At 40.5% G+C, this 16639-nt stretch overlaps 1 protein-coding gene across 1 annotated transcript in view; it reads left to right on the top strand.

Annotated features, from left to right (window-relative positions):
• Window positions 1-16639, top strand: part of MAN1A1 (mannosidase alpha class 1A member 1) — a 154850-nt gene that overhangs the window by 106096 nt on the left and 32115 nt on the right. The window contains exon 6 of the mRNA XM_089652188.1: window positions 6269-6384. Coding sequence (XP_089508314.1) covers window positions 6269-6384 — 116 coding nt within the window. The remainder of the gene's footprint in view (window positions 1-6268; window positions 6385-16639) is intronic.

Genomic DNA, 16639 nt, shown 5'->3' with positions numbered 1-16639 from the left:
TGTCAAAAAATTTGGGAAAATTTATATATTATCAAAAAGAGTGCAATCTCAGAATGAGAGTGCATGCAAAGGTGCACTCCTAGATTCAGAATAGAACAGCCGTAGGAGGTTATTTTTCCCAAGGGACCACATGCGAAAGTTGGACTGTTATGGAGGGCCAAACCAATAAGCTGAACATAATTCTACCTAATAAATTCAGACTTGAGAAGTTCGTAAGTGTGTAAACATATAGAAAACAAATGCCTGTCGCTAGGAATAATAAGTGCAACCACTTCTAAATTTTGTGCACACTCATGATTGTTGGAAGCAGTAATGAAGAAATCGCTGTTGCTGAACTTCTGGCCACAATGTTTGAAAAGCTGGTAAAAGCATTGAGGGAGCTGACAGGCACTGGGGTTAATTAATTGATCTGCCATTCTGAGTGATGTGTGGCTGACAGGCTCAGAGATAACTGGCAGAGCTGCAAGCACTGGAAGGAAAGAGCCTGAGATCAGTACAGCTGGAATTTCTGCAGAAACTAGGGTGAATAACAGGTGCAAGGCTCCTGTGGTTCTCAGCGTGCAGGCTCAGATCTGGAGCCAACAGGAAGAACCTGGCCAGATATCAGAGCGGTGGGAGAGCACCAGAACTTCTCCTAATACTGTGTTTGCCTAGGAGTCGTCCTAACCTTCTCTCACCAGAACTGAGCCTCCTCCCTGTACCAATCAGCTCTGCAGTTTCTCACCTGCCAGTTATCTTCCTGAGCCTGTTACTCCAAATTACACAAGCACAGGTCCAGTGCTTGCAGCTTTCCACACGGACATACCTCTTGGACCCTGTCAGCTTCTTCCGTGAGGAAGCTCAGAGAGGCATGGTGGCAGTGAAGGTATCGCAAGACAGACAGGGATGGCCAAAGGGCCGGATGTTTCCCAGGAGGAGAGGTGGGTGAAGCATAGAATGCCAAGGTCTGTAGTCGCTAGCAGGGGTTCATAGACTATGAACAGGATAGTTGCTACATGCTGCAAGTGTCAGATTACAAAATTACCACAATAGTTGTTATCCAGCCTCAAGCAGAGCTTCTGTATATGGCATGAGCTTTGGAAAATCTACTATAAGGAAACTACTTGTACCCACTGTTAGATCACAAAGTCATAATCTAGGAAACTGGGGAAAAAAGTGTACTTTTAAAAGCTTCAAAAAGTTAGCTGGATGCTTTGCAAATGCTTTGTAAAAGCTTGCTTATCACTGTTCTCATACAAGCTAGAACTTGTGTGTACAAGGCATGTAATAACTGGAGGGTTTTTTTTCTGGAGAACGGTGCATGATCCTACTAGTTCAGGGATCACAGGGACCACATTATATATTTTCCCAAAATGATCACTGCTAGATTTTATTTATTGGTACTCTGTCAGGACAAACCTTTGTCTGGGAGCTGCCAGTCATTTCTAATGTTACAAACTCAATTGCTCTCCTATTCTTCGTTTACTTCACTGGCTAAAGCATTAGCCCAGAAAAAGCAAGCAGTGATAGTCTGAAATAAATCTATACGTGGAACAATTGCATTTTTTTTTTATGACATGCTATTGGAAGTTGTGTACAGAACATGACAGCCAAAAACCAGAATGCATGTGTCTGACAGCATGTGAACCATCATGTATTAGTTGGAAGCCATCATTGTAGTAGGATCCTCACATACTTGATCTAATTGATAACTTTTTAAGTAGTGAAATAAGGATGGTTGCCTTTTAAAGTGGTAATAAACCCAAAACCAAAAATGTAATACATCGCAGCTTACTAATCATTAGATGTGATGGCTGCATTAGTGTAGTTTTTATTTTATTTTTTTTCTTTTGTTTTTTTTCCCCCCTTTGTTTCACCCCATGATCTGGCCAGTAACATACATTCTATATTAGGATGTCTGCTCTCTGGATAAAAGAGCAACTGAGACCAAAGTCTAAGTTATACCTGTTGCCAAAAACCTTGAAGGGTCTACTTCTCTAAATAGTCATTTTGGGGTATTTCCTGGGGTCCTGCCATTCCTGATCCATTATAAATGCAGGTCAGTGCCAAAAAAACAGACATATCAGTGTTCAGTCATTGATAGTCAGAATATGCTTCTGTGTTTCTGGGTCCTGCCATGTTCCCACCTGTGATCAAGACATATTTATGTGGTGGTTTTATTTATAGATGCGGTATTGTATGTGTAAAGTCTTTTATAGAATCATTACCTATACATAAGAAACTGAAAAACAAAACTACAAACAGTTTTTGCTGCAGTGGAAGAGATGTCTAACCGCGCATGAACAGGAGTTTGAAAGTTCGCTGCAGTGATGGTATTGGAGAGCAGTAATAGCTCGGAGTCCCCTTGCAACAAGGCTGGATGGAGGTGGGGGGAGATGCTATTTCTGGGAAATTTTTCAGCAAAGGTTTGGGAGATGTTTAGGTTGCCTACCTACACCTATAGAAAGAACCTTATTCCACTTGAGACAAAGCTTCTTTTTTTTTTACCTTCAGGTACCCCTTACCTGCATAGGCATTTTTTTTTCTTAGTTATAGATCAACTAACCGTTCAAGGGTTCATTTTTATTCCTCCCTCTCTACCGAGCGAGGCACTCCAAAGGCATGTCAGTATCAGATGTCTAGGTTTATTAGTGACTTATAAAATAAGGAAACTTCCCTGTTACATGTGCCTTCAAAAATAAACAGCAGTTCCTATTTATGTCCTGCTACATTTCAATGATTACCTGCTTGCACTCATATGAAGGAGAAAAGTTAGTGAAAACTTGTAAATTGAAAGGTTTTCATTTATTTTTTTATACTGCTTATGTTGTCTACAAGTGAGGGACTGTTTTTGCATAGTACCCTTTTTAATTACAGAGATCATGCCAAGCTGAATTTAGTTATTTTTCTGGGGTTTTTTTGGCCATTGTAGCTAATTTAGTCTTTTTTTTTTCCTTCAAAGTAATTTAAAGTTGCTTTGTCTTTCTATTGATTCCATTTGTACCTCTTAAGCAATTCAGATTAAACGTCTGCAAATGATCAATTACTCTAGCATGAATTTTTAATTGTTTAAAGAAAATAATAAGCGGCTATAATAACGTTGTAATTTTGGTGCCTATTCATAAAGATGTCTGAATTTTTCCTTTTCAGTTACTTATTTTTAAAAGTTTCTTTGAAGGTCCTGTTCCCCAGTGCCTTTTATTACTTCTGCAACTTTAACCACAGTTCACATACAGGTGAAACTCGAAAAATTTGAATATCGTGCAAAAGTTCATTTATTTCAGTAATGCAACTTAAAAGGTGAAACTAATATATGAGATAGACTCATTACATGCAAACAAGATAGTTCAAGCCGTGATTTGTTAGAACTGTGATGATTATGGCTTACAGCTCATGAAAACCCCAAATCCACAACTCAGAAAATTAGAATATTACATGCAATCAATAAAACAAGGATTGTACATAGAACAATATCAGACCTCTGAAAAGTATAAGCATGCATATGTACTCAGTACTTGGTTTGGGCCCATTTTGCAGCAATTACTTCCCCAATGCGGCGTGGCATGGACGCTATGAGCCTGTGGCACTGCTGAGGTGTTATGGAAGACCAAGATGCTTCAATAGCGGCCTTCAGCTCTTTTGCATTGTTTGGTCTCATGTCTCTCATCTTTCTCTTGGCAATGCCCCATAGATTCTCCATGGGGTTCAGGTCAGGCACGTTTGCTGGCCAATCAAGCACAGTAATCCCACGGTCATTGAACCAGGTTTTGGTGCTTTTGGCAGTGTGGGCAGGTTCCAAGTCCTGCTGGAAAATGAAGTCAGCATCCCCATAAAGCTCGTCTGTGGAAGGAAGCATGAAGTGCTCCAAAATCTCCTGGTAGACAGCTGCGTTGACCCTGGACTTAATGAAGCACAGTGGACCAACACCAGCAGATGACATGGCTCCCCAAATCAACACAGACTGCGGAAACTTCACACTGGACTTCAGGCATCTTGCAGTGTTTGCCTCTCCATTCTTCCTCCATACTCTGGGTCCTTGGTTTCCAAATGAGATGCAAAAGTTGCTCTCATCAGAAAAGAGGACTTTGGACCACTGAGCAACAGACCAGGTCTGTTTTTCTTTAGCCCAGGTAAGACGCTTTTGACGTTGTTTGTTCAGGAGCGGCTTGACAAGAGGAATATGACATTTGAAGCCCATGTCCAGGATCCGTCTGTGTGTGGTTGCTCTTGATGCACTGACTCCAGCCTCAGTCCACTCCTTGTAAAAGTCCCCATCACTTTTGAATGGCCTTTTCCTGACAATCCTCTCCAGGCTGCATTCATCCCTGCTGCTTGTGCACATTTTTCTTCCACACTTTTCCCTTCCACATAACTTTCTATTAATGTGCTTTGATACAGCACTTTGGGAACATCCAACTTCTTTTGCAATTACCTTTTGAGGCTTTCCCTTCTTATGGAGGGTGTCAAGGATGGTTTTCTGCACAACTGTCAGGTCAGCAGTCTTTCCCATGATTGTGATTCCTACTCAACCAGACTGAGACCATTTAAAGGCTCTGGAACCCTTTGCAGGTGTTATGGCTTAATTAGCTGATTAGAGTGGGACACTTTGAGCCTAGAATATTGAACCTTTTCACAATATTCTAATTTTCTGAGATTGTGTATTTGGGGTTTTCATGAGCTGTAAGCCATAATCATCACAATTATGACAAATCACGGATTGAACTATCTTGCTTTGCATGTAATGAGTCTATCTCATATATTAGTTTCACCTTTTAAGTTGCATTACTGAAATAAATGAACTTTTGCACGATATTCTAATTTTTCGAGTTTCACCTGTATATTCCAAGTCATGGCATTCATGTGAATGATAAATTAATGTATCCATGAATAAAATTGATTATTAGAATGTAGAAGTGGCAAACCTGATAACTTGAAATACAGGATTCTTCCTCTACTTTAATTCTGGGCTTTTAAAATAACAATTATCTTGCAGATCTCAGATTTAGTTTGCCATCCTGAGGTTCATAATTATCTGAAAAAACGATGACCCAGATTTAAAAAGAGTAGTTACACCAGGGAAGCCGGAGTCTGTTTTTCAACTTTCCATTTTTAGCAATATTCACAAATGTACTTTACCTTTTCAATAATTGCTCTGTAGTCACTATTCCTATTATATGTGCCACTAAATCTCAGAAAATATCTGGGTAAGGGTTTACAATACACATTACAATCTGACCATACAATCTGTGTACAACCAACTTTGGATAGGTTAGGTAGGTCCTCATATTACATAGTTTTGATAAATATAATCTGAAGGTACATCTTCACTACATACTCATTAGTAAGGACTTTGAGCAATCAGATGTGTGTGTGTGTTGAGCGTGTGTTGAGCTTAAAGTGATTGTAAACTGTTTAAAAAAAAAAAAAAACTGCTCCAAACCGCCTGTTCTCAGGTCCCCTATTGGAGCTCTTGGCTCCTCCCATTCGCTGAGTGTCCCCATAGCCACTTTCTACGGGGGAACTTGTGCGGGCTCCCTCCCAAGCCTCTCTCTCTACATCTATTGACACAAACAGTGGGACCTGGGGGGGCATACTGATACCTAAACTTTATTTACCGTAATGCAAGGAATGCATTAATGTAAATGTTTTGGCTTTATACCTGCTATAGGGTAGCAGTGCATTTTAGCTCTAGTGCCACAATGGTTTGCAATGTGCTTTGGAACCTTTTAGTAACATCATTGTCTCTCTATGTTCTCTCCAAATAATAGTCTGACAACAACGTAACTGTGTCATACCTATAGTGTTGTGCAGAGCACATATCCTCCCATTCAACACCACATAGCCACTTGTCAAAAGCATGAGCACAGGCTCATGAATTTGTGCTATAATCTCTATATGGAGAGTTTGCATTCTGCTGGAGCAATATAAAATATACAAATTGGTGCAGCAAGTAGCAGTGTGTCACCTCAGAATAAGCATAACATTTCTGTGTTGAAACACAAATGGGACTTTTTGCAAAGACTTTACCTATTAAGAAAAGGCTCCTGTTTGGGACCCATATGTAGTAACACAATGAGGTCTTTGAACATTCAGTGTCGGGCTTGAAAGTGAGTGTTACCCACAGCAAGTTCTACACTGGAAGATATTTGAAGGGTGGTGGTTGGCTACCCTGGCACTTTCCTTTCAGTCACTTCTATGCATATGGCTCACATATGCCATTGTACAGTACAGAGCGTTGACCTAAGACATTTTGCTTAACTACACCTATTGATTGCATTTTTGTTTCCAGATCACGTGTCTGTAGGAGGACTTGGCGATAGCTTCTATGAATATCTGCTAAAGGCATGGCTTATGTCGGAGAAGACCGATGAAGAAGCCAAGAAGTTATATTATGATGCTGTTCAGGTAAATTGATTTGAAATTCTTTCAGTGAATACATATTATTGTAACTTGGTTTGATTCTGAAAGCGATATGTGCTTCTAATAATACACTGGCAGGTTTAGTCTCCAATTGGATCCAATGAGACCGTGTTCTGGAAAAGAATTAGCATGCACACACAGAGGTTTCCAGAAGACGATCTGATCTTTATTCGTAGATTCTTCTTTTTATATTGTAACAAAGAAAATCATACAATAGAATTTCGCTAGATACTTGTCAAGGCTGTGAACATGATTTTTCTCAGGCCTTGAAATCAGTTACAAGTAACCAACAGTTATTTTCCCATGGGACAGAAGTATTTGACTTTTAACTATATCATAGCAGAAACAGGTGCTGTTAGTATAAAGAAATAATTGGATACTATCCCTGCCAAAAGAATATTGTGAGTACAGTTCTATAGCACATAACTGACACAGCATATCTTCATTAACTCATTCTGGGTATAATACAAAAGCAATTAATAATACAAGAAACAACACGGAGTGATACATTTGCCTTCAGATGTATTCTATCCAAATGTCAAATAGAGGAAATATGTTGGCAAATGCTACAGCTCCTATTAGAAAAAAATTAAATATTCCACGGAAAACCCTTTCTGGTTCTGTATGTGTGATGTTTCAGGATGTTCTCACAGGCCATAATTTAAAATCTCATTATTGTGGAGCAATACGATGCATGCACTGGTGTGTAAGAGCTGCATACCGTATTACCATAGATTTCATCAATGTGTCATACTAATCTCCAATGTGTGAATTAGCCTCTTGTCATTGGTGTTGGCGTTTATTTTAAGTTAGAAATATGAAGGGTTGGTTGTCTTGAATTTTAAAGTAGTTCTTTTGCACAGTTTTGTTATTTAACCTTTATTTATCATGCTCATCTGAGAGTGAATTTCAGATGTGTGATTATGCGCTTGACTTGCTTAAAAGTATCTCATCTCTGGAATCGTTTCAGACTCGTCACATTTCTCAGTGATGGCATATACAGTGTGTTAGAAGAAGTTGTGTTAAGATGGGTTTTGGTTCATTAAGGATGCTATTGTTGAGAATCCTTAGATATGGTGGCTGCATTCAGTTTCTTTTTTCTTTTACTTTGACCTGTCTCCTTTGCTCCTTCAGTGGAGATGCCCTAAAACAGGATTTATTGGCCAGATCACTAGGTAAAAATAAAATGGAAAAAAAGCCCCCCAACAAAAGAAAATGAATACAGCCTCTACATTTCAGGATTCATAAGCTGCAATATATTACGTTTGTTTTTGGGGTTAATACTGCTTTCAGTCTGGACACCAGAAAAACAATATCCTTGCAGTGGGGCCTCTCCGTACTACAAGGATGAAATACTCTTTATATCTAGGGGTAGAAAAGTAAGGTGTAAAAGTTGCATTATTCCTAATTTCCAGCAGGCTTTTTTCATACAGTTAACGTATCACCTGAAGCCTCTGGCCTGCTGAAAGCAGTTCTGTAGGTCTCTATGCTGTATGAACCTGGCAGTGAAAGTGAACCCTTGTAGTTCTAGGGCTGTTTTTCACTATTACCGTATTTTCCGGCGTATAAGACGACTGGGCGTATGACGACCCCCTACTTTTCCTGTTAAAATATAGGGTTTGGGCTATACTCGCCGTATAATACTACCCCTCTTCCAACGCACACCAAATAAAAATTAAAAAACAGATTTGATTTCAATATGGTATGGTATTCCAATGATGGGGCACGATTCCTCGCACTGACACCAATGATGGGGCATCCCATCATTGGTGTCAGTGGGAGGAATAGCACCCCATCATTGGTGTCAGTGGGAGGAAAAGTGCCCCATCATTGGTGTCAGTGGGAGGAATAGTGTCCCAACATTGGTGTCAGTGGGAGGAATAGTACCCCGTCAGTGGGGGGAGGAATAGTGCCCCATCGTTGGTGTCAATGGGGAGAGGAATAGCGCCCCCATCATTGGTGTCAGTGGGAGGAATAGCGCCCCATCATTGGTGTCAGTGGGAGGAAAAGTGCCCCATCATTGGTGTCAGTGGGAGGAATAGTGTCCCATCATTGGTGTCAGTGGGAGGAATAGTACCCCGTCAGTGGGGAGAGGAATAGTGCCCCATCGTTGGTGTCAGTGGGGGGAGGAATAGTGCCCCATCGTTGGTGTCAGTGGGGGGAATAGCGCCCCATCGTTGGTGTCAGTGGGAGGAATAGTGCCCCATCATTAGTATCAGTGACACCAATGAAGGGGCACTATTCCTCCCACTGATACCAATGACACTTGCTGACTCCTGTTCCAGTATAGTACTGCTGCAGCCAGTATATGTGGTTGCAGCAGCACCTCTGCACTGAACACTTACCAGCTTCTCCCTCACTCGATTTTCACGGGTCCGCTCGGGTCCGCCTCCTCGCCCGTGATTGGCCGCCTGTGTGCCTTTCCTGAGCTACAGTTCTGGCAGCCAATCTCCGGTGAGGAGGCGGAGCCGAGCGGCAGGAGTGAGGGAGTGGCCGGAGTGACTGAAGGAGCAGCGCTTCCTGGACTGGATCGTCGTGGGAGCCAGGTAAGAGACAGCAGCCCTCTGCCCACCCCTGTACTTAGTGTCCCTTCCGTGCCACCGCCGTCCCCCTAAAAAGTGCCGCCCTGACGTATACCGGCATATAAGACGACCTCCGACTTTTGAGAAGATTTTCAAGGGTCAAAAAGTCGTCTTATACGCCGGAAAATACGGTAACTCTAAACTGTTGACTTCTAAGAATTTGTAACGTAACCTATTGACAATCTTGGCTGCCAAAGCTTGTTGCCATTTCATGGACATCTTTAATATTTTTTTTTTTAATTCTTTTTGATTTGTAATGTAAAGCGTAGAAAACAGCATTTGGGCATTAAAGCGGAGCTCTGCCCAAAAGGGGAAGTTCCGCTTTCAGGGTACCCGAATTTGACAGGTATCTGCTCCCACTTCCGGTCTGAAGAGGAAGGTGTCCTCCCTCCCTCCCGTTAGTCTTTTGGGACATGTGACAGGTCCCAGAAGACTACAGGACCATTCATGAAGTGCAGCGCTAATCGCGCATGCGCAGTGGGTACCCAGCTGTGAAGCTCCTTACAATCGCAGCAATACCACATATGTCTGTACATGCAAAAGGGCATTTCTTCATTTTTATTTTAGCCTGCCTAAAAGACACTGACCATGGATACCAATTTTAAAAAGGTTTTTTGTTTTTTGGGGTTTTTTTTTTTTTATATCTAAATCTACCCAAAATATACTGACTGTGACCTTTGACCCCAACCTTAACCCTAACTCTAACCCCAGCAAACCTTGATCTTGTTATTTTTTTCCTTTATTTTTAATTTTTTTTCCTTTTTGCTGGTTTTTCACTTACTTTGTTTATTTTCTATTCCTGCAAGAAGAAAAAATGCAATGTATTTTTTCCCTTCAGTCAGAAGAGGAAGTAGACACGGGTTTTCTCCCAGTGACTAATCACTGTGATAGCCAATCAGAGGCTTACAGTGATCAGGTGACCCAAAACCAGGAGTCTCCGGTCCGGATTGTTACTACAAGACCCAGGTCCCTCGGTGAGAGCCTGGTCTCTGTGCTGGGAGCGTGTTGTGCGGTGCGTTCCCAGCACAAAGAGAGATGTGCAGCCTCACAGATAAAGACCCATTTCCGTGAGGTGGTATATATGCCCTGCTGCTTGTCTGCAGAAGGGCTAAATGTACAAAAAAAAAACCCAGCTGTCTGGCGCCCAGAACTGCATGTCTTAGGTGTCAGGTCGATATGGATTGCACATCCTTGCCTTTTAATGATATACTAATGACAGAGCTGTAATAAATTGTCATTAATACCTGCTTGAGTTCAAATTCTAAAAAAGTGACTGACATTATGGACTAATTTCTAGTCAAAAACTGTGTGCTGTATGTAGGTATATACTAAAGGGCCTAATTATTAATACTGTTACTTTAAAACAACCAAAAGTTGTAACTACAGCTGATATGCTTTTTTTATTCCAGATAATTTACAGGTAGAAAACTTTTAACTCTCTCTCTTTACACAGCACCAAGATTTGATGTAGTTGATCTGTTGCATTTATCATAACATTGTACACAGTACACTAATTTCTTCATGCACTTTGGTAAAACATAAATGTTTTATATTTTCTTGTTTGCTCATAAGGGGGCTTAGAAACTGTATCTTCTTCATACAAATGTGGTGATTTCTGGAACAAACAGACATTATTTGTTCTAAATTTTAGAAAAATCATTGCATTAACTATTATTATTATTATGCAGGATTTATATAGCGCCAACAGTTTGCTCAGTGATTTACAAAATAAAGGGAGACAATACAGCAATGATACAGTTCAATACAAGAGGATTAGGAGGGCCCTGCTCCTTGTAGCTTGCAATCTAACTAGAGGTAAAGACCACCTAGGTCTCTCCTTGAGTAAAGGCAGCCATAAAAAATTCTCGCCATACTAAAGCTTTTCTTGGAAACAGTCCTAGCAATCTGCTACAGCTCTACCCTTGCTTTTTTTTTTTTTTTTTTGAAGGAGGGGTTGTGAGAATACAGTGCATACCAAACCTACCTTAGAAACCCATTGATTATCATTTTTTATGTGCCATTCAGGCCAGATGCCAAATTAAAACCTATTTTTCTTTCCAACTCCCATGTCTATGATTTAAAAATCCTGAGTTTATACAGCCTTTGGAGACCCTTCTAAAGTCTTGTCCATAAGTAAATCTAGCCATACACTGTCAAATTCCCACTAAATTTTTACAAAATTTGAGTCGTGGGTAGCCACTCAACTGAGGGTGAAAAATTGTCATCTGAGTAGTGTCTGCATACTATCAAGCTGCCATTCTGGTCTGCGTTGTATCTGAAGGTAAATTCCAAGAGCAACAGCTGCTTTATAGGGAACTTTATGTAAAAAGCAGTTTTTCTTTTTATTATTTACAGATTAGTGTCAAATATACATTTTCTTAATTGTACATTGGGGCCACAGAATGACATATTCAGACACATTGGGCTATGTTGCTGCCTTTGGGAAATTGGACACTGGCAAACAAAGCTCAGTCCACTATAACCCATCCTACTCCCATCTCTTCACCTCCGAGGTGTTTCAAGACCTCTCTCACAGGTAAGGGAAGCTTGACATGGACTTCCTGGCTTTCGTGTTATACAACGAACTGATAGAGCTTCCAGGTCCAGGAATTCGCTAGCCTTCACAGCTCTCTATCTCTAATGACTCTATTCTTCTGAAACTCCTCCCTCACCTGCTCTGTAGGATGTTGATGGAAGGTATTCAGTGATTTTATAAACTGGCTCTGGCGCCTATGGGCAGGGGCCTGTCAGGTTTGGTTATCTATTTGCTTTTAAAGGCTAGGAAGTAGACTTCTTGTAAACTCTACCATCTCACCTAGAATGCATATGCATCATAGTGCAAGGCAGGGAAATTTCAGAGACCATTAGCCCCTCACTTCTTAGGGCCTTCTTGCAGGGCGTCACTACTATTATTTCTGTGCATTTTCCATTGACTTACTGTAAGTCACGAATCCTAATCTGGCCAGTAACATAACCTCCTGTATTAGTGTCTTTACTCTGGATGGAGGAGCACAGGGGCACTTTTGGACAGCAATGTTGTCAGTCTAGGGAGAGGAGTGTTCGATGTACTAGCAGATTTGGATACACTAACAAATTGAAAACAAACTCCAGTTCATGCTGCAGTTACACAAGCAGAGCAACAGTTTTTTCTCTTTTGGGTTTTACATGAATAAATAAAAGTTGATCATTGAAAGCACCCCTGTTGGCATGTTGAGGCAAACCATTGACCACTGATACATTTGCAGGAGAGCTTGTTGCACCAGGTGAAAAATAGAAGAAAGCCTAAAAAAGCAGTTTTTGTTTTATCCAGCTGTATTTACTCAGTGCAACTTATACCATCCAAGTGAAAGATATAACACCAACATGTTAGAAAAAAAATCAAAAACAGAATACTTAAGTTGGGAAAAGGATCACCCCCTTGTGTCAGTATTTTGTTGAACCACCTTTTGGTATTCACATGTCACATATTTACGGACTTTAGTCTGTTGTGATGTGTCTCTACTAACTTTGCACATCTAGACTTTGCAATATTTGCCTACTGTGCTTTGCAGAACTGCTCAGTGAAAAGTTTCAGTGAAATTTGATGGTGAGCATTTGTGGACTGCAGTCTTTAAGTCATTCCACATATTTTCAATGTGGTATAAGTCTGCACTCTGACTAGGCCATGCAAGGACATTCACCTTTTTCTCCTTCAACCACTGTGTGGCCATTTTTGCTGTGTGCTTTGGGTCATTCTCATGTTGGAAGGTAAACCACCTTCCCATTGACAACTTTCTGACAGAGGGCAGCAGATTTCCCTAAAGAATGTGATGGTATTGTACCCCATCCATTTTTCCTTCTATCCTGACAAGTGCTGCAGTCCCTGCTGCAGATAAACACCTCCATACCAGGATATTACCACCTCCATTCTTTACTGTAGGAATTGTATTATTTGGATGATTAGCTCTATTGGGTTTCCACCAGACATATCGTTCAGTGTTGAGGCCAAATACTTCAATTTTAGTCTCATCTGACCCTAACACCTTTTTCCTTGTGGCCTCAAAATCTTCAAGGTACGTTTCGGCACAGCTCAGTGGTGACTGAATGTGACCTTTCTTGAGGAGTGGCTTTTTTTCTTGCAACCCTCTCATACAAGCCTCATTTGTGGAGAATGTGTAATCTTGTTACATGCACACAATGACCACCCTTTGCCATAAATTCCGGTAACTGCTTCATAATTGCTGTAGGCCGCCTAGTAGCCTGTCTGACCAGTTTCCTCCTGGCTCTTTCTTCCAGTTTGGAGCAATGTTCTGACCCAGGAAGGGTCTGTACTAAATACCTTTCACTTCTTAACAATAGACTTCACTGTGCTTCTAGGCATTGATAAAGCCTTTGATTTTTTTTTTTTAATCCACCTCTTGACTTGTCCACAACTTTATCCCAGAGTTCTTTTGACAGTGCCTTGCCACCCATAGTTACACTACCAAGGACTGAAATGCTCCAGGAAAGCTCTTTTCTTGCTGAGCTAATGTGTGCCATTGAGAAGGTGATTAGCTACACCTGATTGAGTTTGTCATTTTTAGACATATTATTCTTACGTTTTGGTGTTATATCTTTCACTTGGATGTTATAAGTTACATTGGATAAAACAAAAACGGTCTGTCTTCATTTCAGGCTGCAAAGCAAAAAAAATGTGTTTTAAAGGGAGGGTTTTTCTTTTCTATCCCTGCTGTATGTTTCCCTTTTTCAAGCACTTGCATGTATGCTTCTGGTGTAATTGTCTACAAATTATATTAGATACATTTGATTGGCTCTCCAATGTGGTCTAAAGCTAAATGTGCATATTGTTCCTTTTTTTTGTAGTTTTCAAGGGAAACGGAGGTAAACCATTTTTTATGTGACGTTTTCCTGCTGCACATTCCAATCTAAGTAAACATTCAAAAAACATTATCTCAAACTACCGCAGCTCTCAGTGGATTGAAAATCAAATGTCAAGACAATGTTCCTGTGGACAAAAGTGCATTGCATGACCATGCTTAAATGCGTCATAAACATATGGGATTTTTTTTTTCTGCACACAGACAAGAATAGAGTACAGTTTCACTTTCTCTGTGTCTTCTCTGCTGCTCTGGGGCCACAAATACATGACCTTCAGTGCTAAGGAAACACCGCAAAATGTTGACGTGCACAACCACCAATGTACATCCATATATAAAAAATCTATCCAAGAACATATTCATAAAAACAGTTAAAATAACATGATTTCAAAAAGATCCCTTGAAGTATTGTACTGTAAGCTAAGTTCTTCAGTAAAACAATGCTTTGGGAAGTAATCTTCCCGTCATTGTGTGATCTGGCTTTCATATGTATAGCATGCCACATATTTGAAGAACATAAAGGGAAAGGGTTACCTTCTATCATACTACATTTTATTTACAAATCATAAATTAATTAAGCAATACATAGTGTTCCACAATAGATGCAAGTGTGCGAAATATGATCCCATTTATGATTTTTAAAAAATCCAAATTGATACAATATATAGGTGATAAGAAAAGTGCAATGAAAAGGGGAAAAAAACAATATGAAGACACTACACTAGAACTAATCGCCAATAAGGGATGGAAACAAAGAAGGGAGAAAGCTAGCAATGGGCCTCATATTAGGACGAGGAGGAAGAGCTGCAGTGCTTAATGAGTGCCACGTGTGATGGGGAATCACTTTCTCCAAAGTAGGGAGCAGCAGGCCACAGCTAGAGGTGGGGATTTCATCTGAAGCCTTTGTTATGTGAGCTTAAGAATTGTTTACCTGCCAGATCGTTGGCAGAGTGGGAGGATTTACATCCCTGCAGCATAAACTGCACTGTTTGACCCTTGGGGCCCCATTCTAAAATAGTCTCCTGAGATATGTCTCCAGTCTCCACAACTCCTATGGCATGTCTACAGTATCTGACCATCTCTTGTAGCATGCATGTAGTCTTTGACTATGTTCTGTTTTATGTCTACAATCCCTGAGCACTTTATGTAGCATTGTATTCACTAAATATTATTTGCTGTCCTTTAGTGATGTGAGAAGCCACACTTAAGGTCTTGTGCATCAAGAAACGTAACCACCGCTGCTGTAAATTAAAGAGGTTCCAAGTGTTAAGGTCTGCTTTTGGCTATTCTGAGCATATCAGTTGTGAAACATTTCAGATTTGTGAAGTAGCATGTTAGCGTGGGTTATAGATTTTCAATCCATGAGTAGAGGGATAGGGTAGAGGTTTTGTTTCATTACCAGGGTGTCACCTCTGGAACTCCCTGCCCCAACCCACCAGATTATCACCTACTCTCCTCTCCTTTAGGCGCACCCTGAAAACCCATCTCTTCAGGGAAGCCTACCCTACCTCCTGCTAACTTGACTGACCACCTCCACTCTTCCTACCACTCCATCCCCCACAGCTATCTCCTCCTGTACCACTATCCCCTCCCTCCTAGATTGTGAGCTCCAAAGAGCATGGCCCTCAATCCCCTCATGTTTTGCATTGTATTGGTATTGTTCTGTCACATGTTCTGTCCCCCTTTGTAATGTACAGCGCTGAGCGAACTATTGGCGTTTTATAAATACTGTATAATAATAATAAATCACCTTGCTTGTCTTTTAAATAGCATTAAACGCGCACACACATTTTCTAATTTTTTTTTTCTTTATTTTCACCTGTTGAGCCGGTCAGAAAGTCTCTTTTTTTTTTTTTTTTTTTTTTTTTTTCCCATTTCCTTTAACAGACCAAGATATCCAACAAATGTGGCAGATAGAGGGTGAAGACAAACCGTTTAATGCAGAACTAAAACCTCCTATACTATACAGTGAAGGAAGCTACCTACTTAGTCTCTGTATGATCTGCAGTTGCCATGTTGCTGCTGATTTGATCAGTTATGACACCAGTCATTTAATAGCTTTGATAGTATGGTTGAGAGAAAAAAAGAAAATGTGACAGGTATTCATGGCTTGCCCTTGTGGTTATGGGAAACATTTAAATTGATGGGTTTAACACTAATGGGGGTACTTGCATCAATCCGCTTTCATTGATTTATACAAAACGTTTATGCCAAATAAGAAAAAAACTTTCTGTAACTGCTTAAAAATTGTTAGCTTGGGTTCAGCTTTAATTTGTGAGTCCAGTCCATCTAAATCTGTTAGTGCATTTAACACAACCCTCCCCCTAGATTGACGATGTTGCTGTTGAACGGTGTCCCTGTTGTGCCCCCAGTGGAGTGGAGACGTCCTTAGAGAAGAGATGTTACTGGCACGATATTGAGTTGCAAATAAAAGAAAAAATCCTTAAAAAATGCAGCCACCCCACCACATTTTAACGCTGGTAAACTGGAATTATCATGAATGTTTGTTTTTGGGGTGAAAAACAGCTTTACAGTTCTGTGGCGATCATGTAGTTCTTCTGTATGTATTTGACCAGGGCCATATCGGTAGATTTGCTCCTCAGCCTTCTCCCTGCTCTTATTTATTCGAGATTCTTCCAGTCCATCTTTGAGTAAGCATTGATGAGTCATGAACATAATATCCTGGCTGTTAATTTATAATCTAATGATACCTCTGAAAAGAAATAAAGAAATGACAGCTGTGGACACTGAATTTCCTTCGCTGTCTCTTGACAGACTGGAACAATTTAGCTTGAAATAATT

This window comes from Staurois parvus, unplaced genomic scaffold, assembly GCF_062004578.1.
Source record: "Staurois parvus isolate SC_StPar_1 unplaced genomic scaffold, SC_StPar_1.0 ptg000672l, whole genome shotgun sequence".
In the NCBI taxonomy this organism is placed as follows: domain Eukaryota; kingdom Metazoa; phylum Chordata; class Amphibia; order Anura; family Ranidae; genus Staurois; species Staurois parvus.
This window is presented reverse-complemented; position numbering and strand designations above follow the sequence as displayed.